Below are 21,991 nucleotides of genomic sequence, written 5' to 3'. Positions count from 1 at the left end.
ATATATGTGTGTGTGAGGGGTGTGTGTATAAATAGACATGTATCTAGGCATGCATATACATATAGATGTATATAAAATATATGAATATGTACAAATATATACAAAAAATGGGCACTCTGAGGTTTCAGACTCTGCCTTGATGTAATGCAAGCTTCCTTATTTTAGAAATGCTAAAATTAAATGATGAGGCAATATTAATCACATCCTGAGAAACAAAGACTACCTTCCGCTGGGTGGCCTGACTACAGCAATAGCCTTTTGTTAATAGTCTGCTCTCCAAAAATCCCCATTCTTTCCTCAAAATCCCCCTGAATTCATAATGACCTCAATTCAAAACACGTTTGGTTCCATGTGAAGTCTCATCTTTCTGTGGGTAGTCTTGGTGTTGCCAAAACAGTTTGTTAAAGAAACCCACGTATATAGCATGAAAACTGCAGGCTGCCATAAATTCATAGCTTCAGACTTGATGCTCTTTGGCGTCAAAACACTGGAGGTGTGCATTTTATGTCTCAGACTAGTTGACATCAACAAATGTTGCCAATTGTAGATCGCTATCCTCCCAGCGCAAGTGGCCTTCAAGAGCTTGCCTGTGAGGTGTTGATGTTTCTACAGAGGAGAGGGTGGGAGGGTCACTGGATCCTCACCTGGATTCCAGGGAGCCTCTGCCAATTATCTCCTTTCCAGATTTATGTGATTTTTGTCCCAGTTGCAGCTGGCCTCACAACCACTCTATTTTATGACTTTTAAGTTATAACAATGTAAACACTGAAGACCTTTGGGAAGAGGAAGTGTAATAATAAGCCCAGACCAGGAGACTAGAGCTCAATAGCAACAATGTATCTACAACATGTTGATAACAATACAAAAACAATGCAGGAGAAAGACAGGGCAGGACAACTAGAAAAGAATGCCTAGGTCCTAGTTTGCTCTCAGTTGCTGTGATAAAACATCATGATAAAAACCAACTTAGGGAGGATGGGGTTTCTAGCAGGTCATCATCAAGAGACACACAAGCAGAAATCGGGAGGCAGGAATTCAGAGGCCACAAAGGAGTGTTGCTTGCTGGCTTGCTCAGTGTGTTTTCTTATATACCCCAAACCACCTGGACCCTCCCACAAGAAAATGCCCCCATAGACATGCCTACAGACAATCTGAGGCACCTTTTTTGTTGAGTTTGCTCTTTCTAGATGACTTTGGCTTGTGTCAGCTGACAAAATTAACCAATGCAGACTTGTCAGGGGGTTGCTCCACAAATGATTCTTTTCTCTTTAAAATTCTATGACACTGAGCATTGAACTCCAAACTTCAGGCATGCCAGGCAAGTGATCTACCACTGAGCTACAAATCCAGCCCTGACACTGATGTGATTTCTTCTTAAAAAAAAAAAAAAAAAAAAAAATTATGTGTGTGTGTGTGTGTGTGTGTGTATCTGCATGTGAGTGCAGTGCCTATGATGGCCAGAAGGGAGCATCATATTCCACTATAGCTGGTGTTAAGAGGCAGTGGAGAGTCACCTAACACAATTGCTGGAACTGAACTTTAGTCCACTATGAAAATAGTAAACACTCTTAACCATGGGCCATTTCTTAAGCCCCCGTGATTCTCTTATATTTTTATTTGGTTTTTATGGTTCGTGTGTGTGTGTGTGTGTGTGTGTGTAGTGTAGTGTTTGTATACATGCAGGTGTCATACAGGTGCTTTTACACATGTATGTGGAGGCCAGAGGATGATGTCAGAATGTCTTTTCCATTCCTTTCCACTTTATTTGTCTGTTTATTTATTCATTTTGAGGTGGTGTATCTCACTGAACCCACAGCCTACTACTGATTGGCTAGGCTGGCTGACTACTGAGCTCTGGGGATCTGTCTCTGCCCTGCTCCTTCCCAGTGCCCAGGTTACAGAGCAGAGGGCTTACTACTTACATTTTTGTTTCTGAGACAGTCAATTAACTATGTATTTTATATTTTTAAAAACATATTTTCACAAAAAAAGAAGGATCACATCACAATGATACTGAATATTCATCACTTTCATTGCATTACTATTCAACTTTTTATATATCACCATGAATAATCAGATTTGTGTAAATTTAGATTTTTGTATTCAGAACTCCTTTGAATAAATTGTGTGAGAGAAAAGAAACCTGTACTAGTTCTAAAGTAAAAGTCTAACTGTCCCTGTGTAGTGCCCTTGTTTTAACAGTGTGACCAGACACGAATTACTGCATCTCTTAAAAAATGTTTTTAGCTGGGTGGTGGTGCACACCTTTAATCCCAGCACTCAGGAGGCAAAGGCAGGTGGATCTCTGTGAGTTCAAAGCCAGACTGGTCTACAGAGTGAGTTCCAGCACAGGCTCCAAAACTACACAGGTGGGGTGGGGGTGGGGTGGGGTGGGGTGGAGGTGGAGGTGGGGTGGGGTGGAGGTGGGGTGGGGGTGGGGGTGGGGTTGGGGTGGAGGTGGGGCAGGGGTGGAGGTGGAGGGGGGCACTCATGCCAACAGTGCACACGTGGAACTCAGAAGTCAGGATGATTTGAAGATGTCTTCGCCTTCAATCCTGTGGGTCCTAGGGAGTGAACTCAGGTCACTGGGTGAGGAGCAAGTCTCCCAAGTCTGATCAAGCAATGTATCTCATTGTTTGAAGCAAAAGAGCAGAATTATAATGGAGAAAGTAACTCTTTTCATATATTAAAATAAGTATGTCAGTTCCAAAAATAGGACATTCACATCCTCAGTAGCTGTGATTTTCTTTTCTATTATTTCTATTTAAAATAATTAGTTCTGGCTAAACATTGATCTGAATGCTCGTTTCTTGGTTTCACTTCACAGGCACTTAAAGGAAAATTCTATTGATCACAGCCAGTAATTTGCTCAAAATAATGGCACAATTAATGTTCCATAATTACTGAAGCTTACAGCATATGGAACTGTAATTGCACCCGCCTGCTTGGGAGAGGACAGCACTGTCCAATGTGATGAGACTGTGACGACATGAGACATTATATAGCACACCCCAAACCACTCACTCTGCTGCTCACAAGTCACAGCAATTGGCTTTGCCGGTGTATACAGACACTCTTTCCTAATCTCATTGCTTTGCTTGACTTTTAGGGAGGAAGAAGAGACAACAACAAAATTTCAGCTAGGCATGGTGGTGCGTGCTTGCAATCTTAGCCCTAGGGCCGAGGCAGGAGGATCAAATTCTGTGACAGCTTGGGATACATACAGCAAGACTGTCTCAAAAATCTCAAAAACTAAGGGCTAGGGGCATAGCTCAGTGGGAGAGTGCTCATCCCGTATGCTGTCCTAGCTAAGGTTGCTATTATATGATGAAACATCATGACCAAAAGGAACCTGGGAAGGACGGGAATTGGAAGCCTGCCTCACACACGCAGTTACAGTCTCCTTGAATCCAATTAGTAACACAACATTATACATGGCTGAAGTTTTGAATTTAACACACAAGCGTCCTAATGTTTCCTATTTGAGTTGGTGTTTCCTGTAAAGCCTGTCTTGACTTTGACTTTGAATTGCCGATCTCCAGTTGGCTGGGAACAAACTGGGGCACTACACTAGCTAAGTGTTCCTACACTAGAAACTGCCCATGGAGGTTAGAGTTGTGATGATGAGGGGAGAATCTGGAATGCAGTCATTTTTTAAATACTCTGCTGGGTGCTGTCAGCTGTCTGAATGCAGGATCACTGGTGAGGTTTCTTCATTTCTTCATTTTTTTAAAACACATTTTCATTCATTTTGGGGGCACCTATGCGTGTGCGTGTGTGCCACAGTGAGTGTGAAGAATTCAGAAGACAACTTGTAGGACTCGGTATTCCATCTCCACTGTGTGTCTCAGGGGCTGAAGTCATGTCACGAGGCTTGGCAACAAATGCGCTAACCTGCCGAGTCCTCCTGCCAGCCCTTGTGTTCCTAATTTATAATGGAAGTTTTGCTTTTGTTTTCTGCATTGGGAATCAAACTCAGGGCCTTGGGCACAAGCTAGAGGGTGTGTGTGGGGTACATGTGTGTATATGTATACGTGTGTGTGCGCGCGCGCGCGCGCGCGCAAAGGGAAGGCATGAGCTGGCATCAGCTGTCTTCCTCTATAGCTCCCTCCTTGTTTTCTGAGACACAGTCTCTCACTGAATGTGGTGCTCACTGATTCTAGTCTAAGGTCACTGAGCTCCATGGGTTTTCCCGGCCCCCATGCCCACTGTTAAGGTTACAGATGTGCACAACCACTCATATCTTTTTATGTGGGTGCCGCGGATCCAAACTCGGGTCCCTGTTTGCTCCACAAGTCTCTTACCCACACTGAGCCACCTCCTCAGCTCCAGATATCAAATTTCAACAGCTCTTGAGTCTTTACTGGTATGTACCCATTTAAGCAAATCTGCCAAAAATATTATTTACAAATAGCAGCCTGGTTTACTTCACAAGAATGGGAAACCACAGCAAAGGAGGTTCTGGACAGCCCTCTCCAACCACTGTGTTCAGACTCCTTTCCCGAAAGCCTGTGGGGCCGGAGGCTGACGTCGGTCAGATGTGGCATGCCTCTCTGCTGGCTACCTGGGAGGTTCTGGGGAGGAGGAGTAAAAGATCCTCACGCAGATCTTGAAATCACACTCAAATAGGTTCCTTTGCGTTAAAATACTGAACCATAACCCCACTGCTATTCTGAGCAGACAATCCGGAAAAACATGCTAACGCACTGAGCAAAGTGTGCTAAGATAATAGCTGCTACTTTCCCCCCAATCCCCAACACCCAGTGAGTTAATGCTGTCAGGCAGACAGCATTCTCAAGTCAGAAAGTGGCTCTGTGGCAAGGTTTGCCTCGGTCAGCCCAACAAACAGGAAAGGCCCGGTGTTTAGTCTGAAGATTGTTTAAATCCCAAGTTGGCTCCTTGCTATATATAAAATTCCCTTTGATGTTACTAGAGGATATTTCAAATCATTCTTGAACAGTTTAGATATATTTAATTCTTTTTTAACCTTTTTTATGTTCTTCTAACTTATTGGTCCTTGCTTTTGTTTCTTTTTTTAAAATATTTGTTTAACTTTATGTCTATGAGTATTGGCCTGCATGTATGTACCATGTGTGTGCCTGGTACCCTATGAGGCCAAGAGAGGTTATTAGATCCCTTGGAACCGGAATTACAAACAGTAAGCTATCATATGGGTTCTGGGAATTGAACCTGGGTCCTCTGCAAGAACAGCCAGTGCTCTTTAACTGCTGAGTCATCTTTCCAGCTCCCAGCAATCTCCATTTTTTAAAAAAGATCTATTTATTTATTATGTATTCAGTGTTCTGTCTGCATGTATGCCTGCAGGCCAGAAGAGGCACCAGATCTCATTGCAGATGGTTGTGAGCCACCATGTGGTTGCTGGGAATTGAACTCAGGTCCTCTGGAAGAGCAGCAAGTGCTCTTAACCTTTGAGCCATCTCTCCAGCCCACAGTCTCCAATTTTTAAATGCAGCAACTCAGGCTTGCATAAGGCATGCACCTGAAATAGAACAAAATGGAGTCCAGGCCCAGAGTCATCCAGAGATCTTTTCAAGTCATCCTGGGCTGCAACAGTTATGTACCAGATAAACAAATACAAGGTGGCCATACTCCAAATGCAAGACACTTCACAAGTTTCTTTACCAACACTCAGTTTCTTGATTTGTCAAAGAGGCATATAGTTACTAGTTAGCCACATTGTTAAAAAAGATTAAAAATTGTATCATTAGGTATGGGAAGATGGCTCAGTTAATAAAGTGTATACCTTCTAAGCATGAGGACCTGATTCCATCCCTAGAATCTACAGGAAAAAATAATAAAAAAAAAATCAAAATAAGACAAAACTAAAAAGCTGGGTTTGGTGGCATGTACCACATTCCTGGGTAAGGGAGGAAGAAACCAGCTCATGGGCCAGCCAGCCTAGCCTACTTATTGAGTTCCTGACCAGTGAAAGACCTTGTTTCAAAAAGACAAAGTGGACAGCACCTGAGGAATGACACTTGAGGTTGACCTCTGGCCTCCACATTCACAAGAACACATGTACACGTGCACTTGTGCACTCATATACATATAAGAGATGCTAGTGTGATTGAGATATGTCAAGTTGCCAGTCCTCCTTGACTCAGGGAATTTTTAGGACCATAAGAACTAAAAGGTAAATTGGGTCTCTACTTCTCCAATCCACAGACAACAGCAATTCTCAATCATCTCTCTTAGACAGAGGCAAAAGTTGACAGGGCCCATCAGAGAGATGGTGAGCATCAAAGGCTGAGGTTGCTGGAATAAACAAGACATTGTGTGGGCCATCAGAAACACAGGGGAGCCTTGAAAAGGGCCCCAGTGATAATAATGAAAGGCTCTTGAAATGAATCAAAGACAGGAAGGCAGTTTGAGAACCAGGAGACGAGATATTAGATGAAACAGAAGCCAAGAGCGGAGCAGACACAGCCACACATTAGAGGCATCCTCACTGTTTTCTTTTACTCTTTACCACTGTAAGTGTTAGGGAAGCCAAACACAAAATGTCATTTCAAGCAGGTAGGTCAACAACCACAGATCCAGTATTGGCAGCTAGCTCCTACTCTACTTCTCATAGTCAACCAGTCAGCAAATCCCTTCAAAATATGTCTTTGTTAATTCCTCTTTTTGTTTTGGAACAGAGTCTCATTACACAGTCCAGCTTGACCTGGAACTAGCTATGGAGACCAGGCCAGCCTCAAAGTCACAGAGATCTCCTGCTTCTGCCTCTGGAGGGCTGGAATTAAAGGCGGGTGCTACCATGCCTGCCCTACCTTTATGAATTCTGTCTAAAGGCAGGGAGGAGGAGGGGGCTGGTGAAATGGTTTAGTGGGGTAAAGGCACCTGCTGCCAATCCTGAAGACCTGAGTTTGATCCTTGGGATCCATGTGGTGGAAGGGGTGAGTGACCTGATTCCTGAAAGTTGTCCTCTGTGCACCAAGTGCATGCGTGCATTCCCCCCAACCCCTGCCTGACATGTACACAAAACAAATAAACTTAAAAATGGAGGTGCCAGGAATATAACTCAAGTGGTAGAAAGTCTTCCTAGAATGCCCAGCACCCTGGGTTTGATGCCAGCACCATGTAAATCAGGTACGATGATGGCACATGCCTGTAATCTAAGCACTCAGGAGGTGGAGGTGGGGCATCAGGTGTTCAAGTTCATCATCTGAGGCTTCATAGTGGGTTCAAAGTTATGAGACCCTATATCTACAAGACACCTTATGTCGACAAATAAACAAATGGACAGACAAATAAGAAAACTTTGCCAGATGTTACTGGATTCATTAAAGACAGATGCCCTATTCTTCAGACAGATGCCCTACTCTTCAGAAAGCAAATACTTCAAGATATTTTTGAAAAATGAAGCTATAATAAATATGTGGTATCTCAGTTATTAAATATGCTAAGGTTACCCAGGTGCAGGAGGCCCAAAGGGACAGAAATTCGTGTGCCACAGAAATGTTCTCCGAGGTCTAATATGTCCCCACACAGGCTAGGGGGCAGAGGCTTCAGAACTATATGTGAACACACTGCCAAGAGCTGTCTGGTGACACAGAGATGACTGGGAATGCATTAGCAACTTCCTGGTTCTTCTTCCCTCTTTAAACCACATCACAGAGATTTGCATAACTGTCTCTGACATACAAAAGCATCCCAGATATGGTTCCAACATACAGATCTAGACATGGATTTTGTAGAATAGATAATGAAAGAACTAAACAGACATGGGCTGCTTGGTGACCAGGCTTGAGGGTAACTCCTAAACCATTAGCTGCTCATGACTCTCAGCTACCTGGAGCTCACACTAGCTTGCTGGTTCCTATATCCCTTCTCAGGCCTCCTGAATGCCATGCACTTGCCATCCCTACTCAGCTTAGCTCTTCCTCCCAGTACTAGATTTCTGGATCCCTAAAGATATCTTTTCTCTACTATTAAAAGGGTATAATCTTTGTAAATGGCCTTTTGTGATTTCACAACCCTATGCAGATACCTTCAGGACATTACCTTACCTGAAGGCTACCCAGCCTGTTATCTACAGAGGAACCCAACCATGGATCAACCAATTTTACATTATTGTATAAAAGCCATGTGGTTATAATGTAGAAACAGATCATAGTGAAACAAAAAAGAAATGGACGACAGCACTCTGGGTCTCGCACAAATCCAGGGACAAAGCAAAAGGATGCAGAATGATCCAAGGTGTCTTTACTTCATCAAGATCAGAACTGGGAGACTGGTCAATTGGGAAGATGCTAGTCTAGCATGCATGACTTAAAATAAAGAATTTTCAAGCCAAGAAATCTTAGAACTTGTTGGCTCCATCAATTCACTATCGGGAGAAGAAATTGAAGCCCAGAGAGGAGCTCCATGAGCAGTTGAGATTAAGGGTGAGTCTTCCAGGCTGAAGATCTGTCTGAAAGTAAAGGAACCTACATACTGAAGAATAAACTCAAGAGAGGTTGGGCATTTGGCCTCTGTAACTAAAGTCAAAGCGCCTGCAACATTCTCCCTCTTAGGTCCATCTTTGCCGGGGGACCGAGGCCACCAAACTGTCTAAAGTGATTTATGGCAGATACTCTGTACCACAAAATAGACCCTCTGATCTCCACAGGAAGTAGAGGCTAGAGGCACTGACTGAGCCATTAGTAGATGTTTGGACCTTAGAGACTTGAGAAAATACCCCTGATTGCCCATAGGTAGCTGTTGCACATCCCCTTTGGAGGGGGGATGTCACACCATCCATGCCTCCATGTGCACACCTTCCATGACTGGAAGCTTCACATCTGGACCCTCCCCCATCTCATCTGATGCTGACTCTTTCCTGCAGTTGTGCTTTGTATTCTGTCACCACAATAAAACTATAACCAAAGGTACCAAGAGTGATGCTTTTTTTTTAACTAATCTATTTTTTTAAATTAATCTATCTTTATTTTATGTGCATTGGTGTTTTGCCTACATGTATGTCTATATGAGGGTGTCAGATCCCCTGGACCTAGAGTCACTGACCCTTGTGAGCTGCCATGTGGGTGTTGGGAATTGAACATGGGTCCTCTGGAAGAGCAGCCAATTCTTTTAACTGCTGAGCCACCTCTCCAGCACCACCCACCCAAGAATGGTTCTGACGAATGTTTGAGCCTAATAGGGAGAACTGGCTACAGCCAGAGAGAAGCGAGAGCTGTCTTGTCAGGGGACAGGATCCTTAACCTTAATTTTGCCTCCCTGTTCTACCATCTCCTAAATTAAAAGCACATGTCCTCTGAATGGCTGCAAAGATGGATCTTGGAAGCGGTCTCTGGTTCCACACTGGGGCATGGGAACCGAAATGACAACCTTGTTATCTGAGTGGAAGAGGCACAAGTTGGTATAATTGCAAAGTAACAAACCCAATCCCTTCCTTCCCAGGAAACACGCAGAAGAGGGGAAGAATGAGAAAGGACAAGGAACACAGGGACCTACCTTCCAGAACACTCATACTGTACGCTCTCATTAAATACAGTGAACGAAACACTCCCTCTGCTCCAGTGACCTCAAACTGGTGTCATACAAAAACATTTCCTGTTACTCAAGCAAAATCATCATTTCCTACACATCCCCGAAATGGTTTAACCTGTATCTAATCTACCATCTACATCTAACTTCCGACTTCTGGAGGAATCACTTGAAGGAATGAGTACAGTAAGCACACAAGGAACCAGTCAGGCAAACCCAGATGACACCTCTAGTAGAACTGGCATGGTCTCCCCGCAAAAGCCGATGGCATAAGGCTCTGAAGGCAGAACACAGAGGGAGAATGCATGCCTAGCACATGCAAGGACGTGCTATAGGAGCTAGTAGGAGCAAAAGGAACCAGAAAATAAAAGGAAAATAAAAGCTGGGCATAGGGGAACTGTGGCAACATAAAAATAAATTCAGGATTCATAAAAAATATAACTATCCTCCCTCAATTTGCATAAAGCACCAGGAAAGAGCGAGCTGGTGACAAGTGAGACACTGAACATAGGCTGTGGGGCTCCAGAGACACTGGAGAATGAAGGGGGATTGCTAGTTCTTTGGTTGGGAAAATGGTCCCAGAGACATACAATACAACAATTTTATTTTCCTCCAGGCCCCTGGGGTAAAATGTCATTGAGTCTCTCTTCATTCTGAAACCCTGGGGACATGCATTTACCTCAAAATGCTTCTGTTACCTTGCTTTACTGTTTTCACTTTGCACCATGTAAGTATTTTAGAAGGTGGCAAGAAATCAAACTCTCAGATCTTAAATCAGGTGCGATGGTGTGCAGGTGTAATCCCTGCACTCAGGGGGACTGGGAGGCTGGAACCAGCACAGGCTACTCAGCAAGACCCTTCCTCAAAAAAGCAAAAGGAGTCAATGATAGGTGTATTTTTTACATTTTTAAACCAGGAAAATTAACAGTGTAAATAACCTTAATGATAGAACACCTTGACACATGAAGGGCATAGAAAAATATTAAATTAGCTGGCTTTTAAAATCTAATATTTGGGGGCAGGGGAGATGGCTCAGCCATTATGAGCACTGGCTGTTCTTACAGAGGACCCAGCTTCTATTCCCAAGACTCGTATGGGACACAACCATCTATAACACCAGGGGATCCAATGCAATCTTGGGCTTCCATGGGTACCTGACACACATATAATACACATACATTCAGGAAAAATATTAATATATATAAAATAGAAGTGAATAAGTTTTTATTTACATTTAACTAACTTATTTTTACTACATATGTAAATTTATATTTACCAAATATTTTAGATGAAAATATTGGATATACAGACCAAAAGAACAAAAATAAATTTTAAAATGAATTCAGTATTGCTACTAATTTGCATTATTATTGTTGGTGTTATAATAATATTGGTATCATTTATTTTAAATACATATATGTATATATGTTCATATATACATGTTTATAATACATACAGTATGCAAGTAATTATGTCTATGCCATTAGAGACCAAGACTTTTTAGTAGAAGAGAGACAAGTTATGAATATAAAAGATATTTTAGAACATTAATATCTGCACACACATATAGCACAAACATACACTCAGACAAAAAACTCATACACACCAAATAGTAATAATAGTATTAATAAATTAAAATGAACAATTCTCTGTAACCTTAAAAAGAAGCTAGAAATAGCAGAAATGAACTCATGCTTCACTGTTTTCTTTAAAAATTCAAATTCCTTAGCTTTGTCCACTGCAGAGAATAAAAACACTAACAGGTGGTATCCAGAACAGTGGTGCCTAAACATCAAGTCCCAGTCCATGAAACAAGAACCCCTTGGAGAAAGGGCCAGTTCCAGGCCTCCAGAGGATATGAACAGGATGAACCTGGACCATTTGCAACAAGGAAGTAATTCAAGAGGACTTGAGATGTGCCAGAGGACATGGAGGCCAAGACAAGGGAGAAGGGAGATTATCTAAGACACTAAAGGGATAACTGCAATGTAAACAGGGAAGCTATTTTAGATTCACTAGTTAGAAGTGATACTGAAAATAAATACACACTACCTTCAGAGGTTGCCAGGGCAACAACTCATTACTTTGAAAAGTGAGGAGAAACGACAATGAGTCGGCATTTTATCTACTTTTCCCATAAAGATTCTATTTTAAGATCAATTAAAAAAAAAAAGTTCAACTAGCACATGTAAAAGAAATAACAGAATAAGAAAATTAATTAAGCAATGGTCATGAAAATGAAAATCAAGAACGGATGCGCCTCTTGGCATTCTGAGCATCACATAGACCATCAGGAATGAAGTTCATTGCATAACAGATGTTTTTGCAAAAACTGAATCTGCATCTGGCCATGCTTTGAGATATACTATCAATTTACACCTGTGCTCATGAACATTAACTGTCAACTTGACAGGACCTAGAATCACCCAGGAACCAAACTCTGGCCATGCCTATGAAGAAGTTTCTAGGTTGGAGTAACTGAGGCAGGAAGGTCCATCCTGATTGTGGGGGAACCATGGGCTGGGGTCTTGGACTAAACAAAAAGGAGAGATCATGCTGAACACCAGCATTTGTCTCCCTCTTGAGTCCATGATGGACTGTATCCTAAAACTGTGAGCCAAAGTAAACCCCCCAAATAAAAATAGACACATGACTATCACGCTCACAATGAAAATGACCTCCAAATGACAACCTGTAAATGGCTATTGTCAGGTATTTTATCCTAAAAAGGAGACAAGTAACTATGACAACAGGAAATAAAGAGCATGGTGGGAGGTGTTGGCACCATAGCAGGACACGGTCGGTCGGCCAGAGCACAGACAGGCCTACAGCCCTTCTCTTTAACAAATGAATGCCAAGAAAAACAGAAAGAAGGAGATGGCTCAGCAACTAGGAGACTTGAGAGACACAGCAGCCAGGGGCGATGATGTGTGGGCTTTGTTTGGCCTCTAAATGCAAACAAGGCAGCTGCTGAAAAGAGTGTGTAACTCAGTCCCGAAACTGGAGTTTGGAGCAGATCAAATAATAGCAGGGTTCCTTTTTCATTTGTGCAGCAGTGTTGAGAACCAGACCTAAAGTCTTGGACATGCTAAGTACTTGCTCCCAGACCAGAAAGGATTTATTTTTAAGTGTGATAAGAATTATCTTGAGTCTGGAAAAGGGGCTCAATCAGTAAAGTACATGCAACAAGGGCCTGAACCCATCTCCAGAGCCTTCACTGGAAAAACAAAGAGAGAGATGCCTCAGTGGATCATGATGACTGCTGCCAAGCGTGATGACCTGAATTCCAGCACCAGGCTCCACATGGTAAGAGGAGAGCATTGACTCTCACACGTTATCCTCTGACCTCTACATATGCAACACACACACACACACACACACACACACACACACACACGCATGCACGCACGCACGCACGCACACACGCGCACACACACGCTCCCACACACGCTCCCACGCACTCAGAGGCACCAGAATTTTCTTTTAAAGTTATACACTAATTATTGGCAAATGAACAGATTTGCTCTCTAGGATTTGTTTTAGATAACCAAGATGGCTAAACTGGAAGGGTAAATAAGGACTGGCCACATATTGATAACCAAGCAGAATGGAGAGATACATAGGAGCATACTACACTTTGTCAGATTTTGAGTATGTTTGGGAACATCACAAGAGGCTCTTTCAAAAAGACTTCAGGGGCTGGGGTGCAGCTCAGCTGGAGTTCTTGACTGGCATGCTTGTGGGTTCCAACCCCAGCATTTCATTTCAGAAGCCCAGTGTAATGCAGCCTGTACTGGGGCATTGAGTTAGGAGGATCAGAAGTTCTAGCTATCCTTGATATGATATTGAATTTGAGGCTAGCCTGGACTATATGAAACCGTCTCAAAAATTAAATAATTTTTAAAATTCAGACACAAAAAAAGGATGAATGCAAATACTTAAGTATTTTGACAAAACTATTAACTTTTAAGCGATAGGAATCACTTTCTTTTTTAAAAGATTTATTTATTTATTATGTATACAGTGTTCTGGCATGTGATTGGTTGTGAGCCACCATGTAGGCACTGGGAATTGAACTCAGGACCTCTGGAAGAGCAGACAGTGCTCTTAACCTCTGAGCTATCTCTCCAGCCCCAGATGTCTCACCACAGTGAATGAATTTTAAAGCAATTAGACCCAGCCACCATTTGGTGACAGTTCAGGTTACATGGATTGTGAAGTATAAGTAAAGATACCTAATACTGGCATTTGCTACTAATAGCCTAAAAACTTTCACGCAAATGATAACTTCTTAAACACACACACACACACACACACACACACGCACACGCACACACACACCTGAACTACTTCATTACTAAAGGAAGAAAGAGTAGGGCCTGGGAAAGAAATTGCAGCAGATGCTACAGTGATTCACAATTGTTAGGTGTAGATGTAGAGACTCTCCAACTTAGAGGCACAAGGAGATGCATGCAAATGCCACCCAGACCCACAAGGATGACACCATTTATCTCCAACAACCTCCTGTCACCTTGCACCCTAAAGCCTCAGTGCCTGGAACAACTGAGGGCTAACAGCAACCCCACAGAAGCAGAAACTTTCTCCTCCTCCTCCTCCTCCTCCTCCTTCTCCTCCTCCTCCTTCTCCTACTCCTTCTTCCTTCTTCCTTCTTCCTCTTTCTCCTTCTCTTTCTTCTTTGAGCCAGGGTTTCTCTGTGTAGCCCTGGCTGGCCTGGAACTTGCTCTGTAGACCAGGCTGGCCTCAAATTCACAGAGATCTGCCTCCCTCTGCCTCCAGAGTGCTGGGATTAAAGGTGTGTGCCACCACCCGGTGGAGTAAAAAGCTTTTAAACATATTTTCATTGGCATTTGTTAATTATATGTCCCAATGGGTTTCATTATGAAATTTTCATATACGTACATAACATATTTTGATCATATCCACCCTCATTACCCTCTCTTGTCTCTGTCCTCATTGGCTTCCTGTTACTGTGATAAAACACTAACCAAAACACTTTACAGTTGGGGCAGGAACCTGGAGGCGGGAACTGAAGCAGGGGCCATGGAGGAGGAACACAGCTTGGCGGATTGCTCCTGTGGCTTGCTCAGCTTGCTTTCTTATGTAGGCCTTTCCACATCAATCACCAGTTACAAAGATGCTCCCAGCCCTGCCTACAGACCAATATAATGGAGGCAATTCTCTACTGAGATTCCCTCTTCTAGGTGACTCTGGCTTGCCAAATTGGCTACAAACCAGCCAGTACACACTCTCACTCCTGCTGATGTCATTCCTATCCCCAATCAGTTCCCCTTGTACTTTCAGACATCATATTTATCTGTTTGTTTGTTCATTCATTCACTCATTCATTTATTCATTTATTTTTAGTGACTTGCCAGTGGCTACACCATTGAAGAAAATCCCTACAACAACCATTAACTGAGGGGTGGAGCCTCATGAACTCCTCTCCTGAAAGTGTTCATGAGCTGGCATTGGACAAGGGACAATCACAAAATAAACCAAGCAGCACCTGCTGGCTCCTCAGACATGCTGAGTGGCCTCAAGCACGGGGCTGCTCTGACAGCTCAGGGCTGCAGGCTTGCTGACCTGTGTCTCTTTCCTACCTGATGATGACGCACTGGTTCTCTCTGTCAATGATCATGTTTCTGTACATGCTGTCGGCGAGGGCATAGATATGAGGCGGGTTCTCATACTGCGCCTAGGAAAGCAAAAACAGAAACCAAAAGCAAACCACAGTAAGTTTCTTTGTGTGGACTGGTCAATGATGCTGTGGCACACAGCTCCAGTGTTTAGAATTTATAGGCAAAGGTTTCATGATCCAATGATTCATAAAAATGCCCCAGGTTGTGGCCTGTGAGGCGCCAGGGAAGCGAAGGTGGAGTTCGGAAGGACCTCCTCCACAGGCATGCCTGTGATTCAGCCCTCAGACATGATGTGGGTACACCACCCTTCCACCCAGGCATGCCTCTGCAAGGACATCCATTCTGCTTCTGGATTCTGCAGACACTTGGCACCTACCAGAAAAGGGTCTGCCAAGACCTGGATATCACTTCTACCAGACTTCTAAATGTTGGTGGTATTTTTCATTTCTCTGAGAGACAAGTTGCTATCCTCAGGTCTCACTGAGGACTAAGGGGTATATCTATGGATGAGGAAGGAAACTTAAGTTCTCTCCAAGAAGATGGTAAGAGATGCGGTTCCTCATAGGAATGAACCAGTTTGGTTAGTTCGTTTCCTATTAATGGGGAGGGCTTGAGGTGACACTCTGCAATAAGAGAGTCTCCTGGGTATGTGAGAGGGTCTTTGGCTTTGGACAGGTTTAAAACTAAAGACTGGCTCTTCCAGAAAACCCAGGTTCAATTCCCAGCACCCACATGGTGGCTCGGCAACCATCTGTAACTCCGGTTCCAGGGTACTTGGTGCCCTCCTCTGGCCTGTTCAGGCACTGCGTGCACATGGTGGTATCCAAAAACACATGCAGGCAGATGCCCATACACACAGAACAAAATTAAATTGGAAAAAAGTCCAACAATCAAATCACACCCCATGCCTAACATCATTCTGTCAGCTGATTCTAGCCCCATTTATTCATCTGCTAGTCGCCTGCTCTCACCAAACCCTCAACAATAACAAAAAGAGCTACCACAGTGACATATACCTGTAACCCTAGAATTTAGGAGGTGAAACAGGAGGATCAGGAGTTCATAGTCATTAATGGCTACTTAGTGAGTTCAAGGCCAGCCTGGGCCACATGAGACTCAATCTCAAAAAAAAAAAAAAAAGAAAGAAAAAGAAAAGAAAACCCAAAAAACAAAAAACAAAAACAAAAACAAACAAACAAAACAAAAAAAAACCAAAAAATCAAAAACAGGGCTGGTAAAGCGACTCAGCAAACAAAGGCTCTTGCCACCAAGCCTGCTGACGTGGGGTCTATCTTCGGGACCTTCACAGAAGGAGAAAACTGGCTCCAGTGAGTTGTTCTCTGACGTCAGCACATGCAGACCACAGTGCACATAGTAAACAGATAAATGTCAGAAAATATTTTCTAAAACAAACAAAAATAAAAACACTTCATGTGCTGGAGTGGAGTGGAGAAAGTAAGACTTGATAAACTTGAGGCCATCGAACTGAGTTCAGGGTAATGACTCATTGTCCTGTCTCTGAGGGTCTCACAAGGTAAGTGAGAGGACCAGGACAGTAATTTTAAAAGATGAAGGCCATATGATAACATCAGAGATGATTTGCTTAAACCATTGTTATGTTTTCTTACATAGTGATGGACTGCAGAAAGAAGGTCTGGCTAAGGACCTGCCACTTACTGCCAAGCTCTGAAGACTGAACCTCAGTGGCTCAGTGGTAAAAGGGAAGACACTGTGTACAAGCCAAGTTCTCATGTGTCTCCCACCACAGGGAACCACCTAGTGAGAGTGGGGGGCTATCCTTGGGAATGCAGAACTCCTGACAGAGATTCAAGGTAAGCCTGCCTTCCCAGTGACAGGGGGAGGCCTGCTGGGGCCTCAGGACATGGTCTCAGGTGGGCTTCCGCACAGACCACTGAATCAGAATTATGCATAGCGACTCTTTGGAAACAGACAAGCAGAACACTGAAGGGAAAAAAGGAGGCTGATGACTAGGAGGGGGAGTGGAGAGAATGCTGAGTGGTGGAGGGAAAAGAGAAGAGAAACTGTGCTGGCTGGTTTTACGTCAACTTGACACAGTCATCTGAGAGGAAGGAGCCCCAGCTGAGAAAATGCCTCCATAGGCTGGGCTCTAGGCAAGCCTGTAGTACATTTTCTGTATTAGTGACTGAAGTGGGAGGGGCCCGGTCCATTGTAGGTAGAGTCATCCCTGGGCTGGTGATTTCTGGGCTCTATAAGAAAGCAGGCTGAGCAAGCCAGTAAGCAGCGCTCCTCTGTGGACTCTGAATGAGCTTGCACCTTCAGATTCCAAGCCTGTTTGAGTTCCTGCCCTGACTTCTTGCAGTGATGGACGACAATATGGAAATGTAAGCCAAACTTGCTTTTGGTCATGGTGTTCATTATTGCAATGTAATCCTGACTAGGACACAAGCCTTTCCTACAAAGGTTCCAAAACTGCTTAATGAAAGCTATACCCTTAGTCCTCGAGGGTCACTATACTCCTCCCACCCCCAGACAGGGTCTCATGAGTTTCAGGCTTGCCTCCCTCTCCCTATGTAGCTGAGGGTGACATTGAACTATACTGTACCAGGCCTGGTTTATCTAGCGATGGGAATGGAATCCCACACTTTGTACATAATAGGCAATCATTCTGCCAACTGAGCTACAGCCCTATCTCTGGAGTCCTATACATCCCTCTGGGTTTCCCATCTACAGTTTCACCCGGCCTCTGAGCTAGGTGCCTACGGAGCATTGAGTAGACATCTCCTTTGATACTCCTATCTCTCAATCGAGACCCCAAAGCCACTAAGACTCTAAGTGCAATAGCTTCTGGTAGATACTGCTCCCCTGGGCAGCAGTTTCTGTCTCTGTGAAGTAGGGTAGAGAACGTAATGCGGCAGTTACACAGACTGTTTTAGCATTGTTGCAGGCACATCCAGTACCTAATACGCAGTACAACCAATTGTATACAGTGTTACCATGAGCAATGAAAAAAGAGGTTTTTTTTTTTTTCTTCTTTTATGACATTTCTACAGAGAGAACTCTTGAAAAGACAAACAATGTAAAAGGGGGCTGGCACACAGTGACTCTTCAGAGAAAGAGAAAGAAACACAGGTCTGTGCTTATGTGTGTGCGTGTGAGCTCTTCATGTTGAAGCCTTGCTGTTATTGGGGGTGGGGGTCAGGCCAGCTCTATGCCAGCTGCCCCAGGATCATAAACTGGGGTACCGGGGCAGGGTCCTTGTGCCACCCCCTGATAAAGGCAGCATTATCAAAGGTCTCCCATGGCAGCCTCCTTGGGCTCCGGCTACCAGCAAGAATTCATTAGCAACAATGGAGTGCACGTTTGCCCTGGATAAAAACCTTCCACTTCAACTGGATTTATGTGTTCTTTTGTTTGTATTCCAGGGTCCAGGATTAATAAAGGCTCTGTGCTTCTGCTGTGAAGAAGGGAAGGAGGGAGGGAGATGCAGAGGTCTAGGGCTGAGGGGAGTGATGATCTGCAAAAATTAGACACATTGGCAAGGATTGATGGTTTTACTTTTAACCCACAGATGAAATGACTGTGGAGTGGGCTTGAATGGAGAGCCATCACATTAGTAAATGAAATAATGAAGGATTCTTTTTCAAGCCATGGCCAAAGCTCACCAAGCGCTCCAATTCTCAAAGTTCCCGGCATCTCGTTTGTTTTTACCTATGACTGGCTTTGTTTGTTTCTTTGTTTGAGTTTTTTGAGGCAGGATTTCACTGTGTAGCTCTGGCTGTCCCAGACCTCTGCAGACCAGACTGGCCTTGAACTCACAGAGATCCACCTTCCTCTGACTCCTGGGATTAAAGGAGTATGCCACCACTGCCTGGCTGACTTTTTTTTAAGTGTGTGTGTGTGTGTGTGTGTGTGTGTGTGTGTGTGTGTTAAACACAAGCATGTGTGTCCACACTTTTGTGTGGAGAACAGAGGACAACTTTGGTTGTTACTCTCAGGAATACAGTCTGACTCCTTTGGGACAGGGTTTCTCACTGGCTTGGGGCTCATCACTAGGCTAGACTGGATAGTGAGCCCCAGGGACCCTCCTGTCTGCATCTCCTCTAGCCTGAGATTACAAGCATACACTATGTATTGCATCTCCACCTGGGTCCTGGGGCATAAACACAGGTCCTCATGTTTGTGACACATCTCCCCAGCTCCTATGGTGTTTCTTCCTGTTACTTATAACTTTGAAGCATATGTGGAAGGCAGAAGATCACCCCAAACTCTGGGTATGGAAGCCCACTTAACTAGTTCTATATGTAAATTAACCCACACATTAGTCCACATGCCTTTGAGCTACATGCTGAAGATCAGCCTCCAATTAAAACAAAAAAAATCAAACAATGTCACTTACTTGATCTTCCCTATTAAATAATTCATAAGAAAATGCAAATGCATTGCTAACTTCAAGAAAAACTATGTATACATGATAAAATCCCTAAACACTACAGCCACTTGTTGAGTATATAACTTACCGCTCCTTGGTACATTTCAATTTCCTTTTCTCCAAAATATGGCATCTGCTTGAAAGGGTTGACAGAGATTAATACGGACCCTATGTAAGTCTGAATTGCACCCTGGTTAAGGTCCATTGTTCACCTTCATGGAAACATGTTTTCCAGTCAGTCAATAGATGTTACAGAACGTGTAAGGAGCTGCTGGACGAAAGGAAAGCCAGTGTGGACACTTTACAAACACCATAAAAGTAAAAGCAATTATTCAATTAGCTCAGGTCTTACTCTATAGATATACACAACTGTGCCCCACTCAAAATTGTTCAACTAATCGCTGAATTAGAAATGCATTCATTTTAATAAATAATTCGAGACTAAATTTATCTGCAAACAAACAGGGATTTTTAAATTAAATTAAAAAGGGATATAAAACTGTGAGATTTCTCGGGGGCAATGGTGGCATATGCCTTTAGTCACAGCACTTGGGAGGCAGAGGCAGGTGTATCTCTGTGAGTTCGAGGCCAGCCTGGCCTACTAAGTGGGTTCCAGGACAGCCAAGGATACATAGAGAGACCCTGTCTCAAAAACAGCAAACAAACAACCACAAAGCTATGAGATTTCTTCCCATGGAGCCATTTCTATTACAGGAGCTGGCTGGATCCCCAAGCTCTATTCTACTCTCACCTGGAACATTATACTGGTAAGTTGTCGTGTGTTGTTTGAACTCAGAAGCTGTCTCTGAGTCCCCTACCCTGATTTCAGACATAAGCATGTTTATGTCAAGTGTCCTCAAAGACCCCTTATCCAAGAATGGGTTGGTGGTTTGGTACCTATAAATGTGTAACAGGGGAGAGGAACACAGCAAAACATCCCAAGAGTAAACTCACTGTGTCAACTGAGTATAGCTAGCTGGTAAACTATTTCCAATAGAGATCACTATGGATATAAAAGTGTCTACCATGGGCAAGAGGAAGCTCAATTGGGAACTACAGCCAACTATCTCAACTTCCCCAGTCAGTTTCTGATGGATATTGTGAGCTCCCTGTTTGATGATATCATCTCTGTCCAATGCTATTTTTTCCTTTTACTTGGAAGCTTCACCCAGGCGACACCCCACTATGCCTGGAGTCTCTCACTCAAGACCATCAGCTGACTGTTTTAATGAGTCTTTCCCAGTTGATTTCTGATGGATGTTTTGAGTGCCTGATTTGATGACACGTCTGTCTGTCTGTCTATATCTATCTATCTATTTATCCATCCATCCATCCATCTATCCATCCATTTAAATATCCACCTGTCCATCCATCTATCCTCCTTCACTATTTTACTCTTGCTTGCTGCATACCTGATAAATTCACTCATTCAAAACCAAAAGCACAGCTGTTGTAGATTGTTTTCCAGACTGTACACAACATATCTCTAAGCTGCGGTTAATGGATGATGGGGATAAACCAAGATCTACTTAATTAACAGCCATGCCATGGAAGTGAATGAAATAATCAATGTCATTCCCTCAACTCATGTTCTTAGACACATGTGTCATTACACACCGATATCTCCAAAATCATAATGCAGGTGACAACTTGGGCCTTAGATGAGATGTGGAATTATTAATAGACAATAAAAATGGGTATGGATATGTCATATAATTTCAACACACATACACAGACACATAAAATGACTCAATTGCTTTTTTACTTCACTTGCTACTGACCAAAAGACCTTCCAAGCTGAAAAATGAAAAACTTAATAGTACAGAAAGGGAAGTGATGAGGTGTTTTTAAATTACTTAATTTTAATTGTTTAAGAGATAAAAGATGCCTGTGACACTGTTGCCAAGACTTCATAATTGGTGACGAAACTGAATGAACACAGACATATTATGCGATATGTAAACAACAATCTCATGATTCTACTTAGGCAAGCTCTTATCCCTGAGCAACAACCCTAGCCCTCAACCCCATTGATCTTGTTAAGCCTGTGTGGCTATAAGAAAAGAAAATTTAAAATCTGCTCAAAGACACAGGCCAGAAAGTTGCAGATCTGCTTCCCATCCAGACAGGCTGAATCCAGAGTCCATATTGTTGATTAAAAGGAAAACAAAGGGCCAGGAATACAGTTTAGTGGGAAGAGCACTTGTCAAGCAGCATGAAATTCCAGGTTCTGTCCCCAGCACCCATATAAACCACGGACAGGGTACATGCCTGAGACTTCAGCACTCAGGAAACTGAGGTAGAAACTCAAGGTTATCCTCAGCCACCTAGGGAGGTGAGCTCAGCCTAGGCTAGAGACTCTGTTGGGTGGGTGGGTGGGTTGGTGGGTGGTGCATTGAATAACATCTTT

At 43.3% G+C, this 21,991-nt stretch overlaps 1 protein-coding gene across 2 annotated transcripts in view; it reads right to left on the bottom strand.

Moving 5' to 3' along the window:
* The window catches only part of Myo1e (myosin IE), a 180,875-nt gene that overhangs the window by 77,061 nt on the left and 81,823 nt on the right, over nt 1–21,991 (bottom strand). For both annotated transcript variants that reach the window (XM_051197887.1, XM_051197886.1), the window contains exons 3-4: nt 19,670–19,759; nt 15,132–15,226 (exon numbers count right to left, since the gene is read on the bottom strand). In XM_051197887.1, the coding sequence (XP_051053844.1) occupies nt 15,132–15,226; nt 19,670–19,759 (185 nt within the window). The remainder of the gene's footprint in view (nt 1–15,131; nt 15,227–19,669; nt 19,760–21,991) is intronic.

Source organism: Phodopus roborovskii, unplaced genomic scaffold (genome assembly GCF_943737965.1).
Source record: "Phodopus roborovskii unplaced genomic scaffold, PHOROB, whole genome shotgun sequence".
Classification (NCBI taxonomy): domain Eukaryota; kingdom Metazoa; phylum Chordata; class Mammalia; order Rodentia; family Cricetidae; genus Phodopus; species Phodopus roborovskii.
Note: the sequence above shows the minus strand (reverse complement) of the source record. Positions and strands in the feature narration are given on the sequence as shown.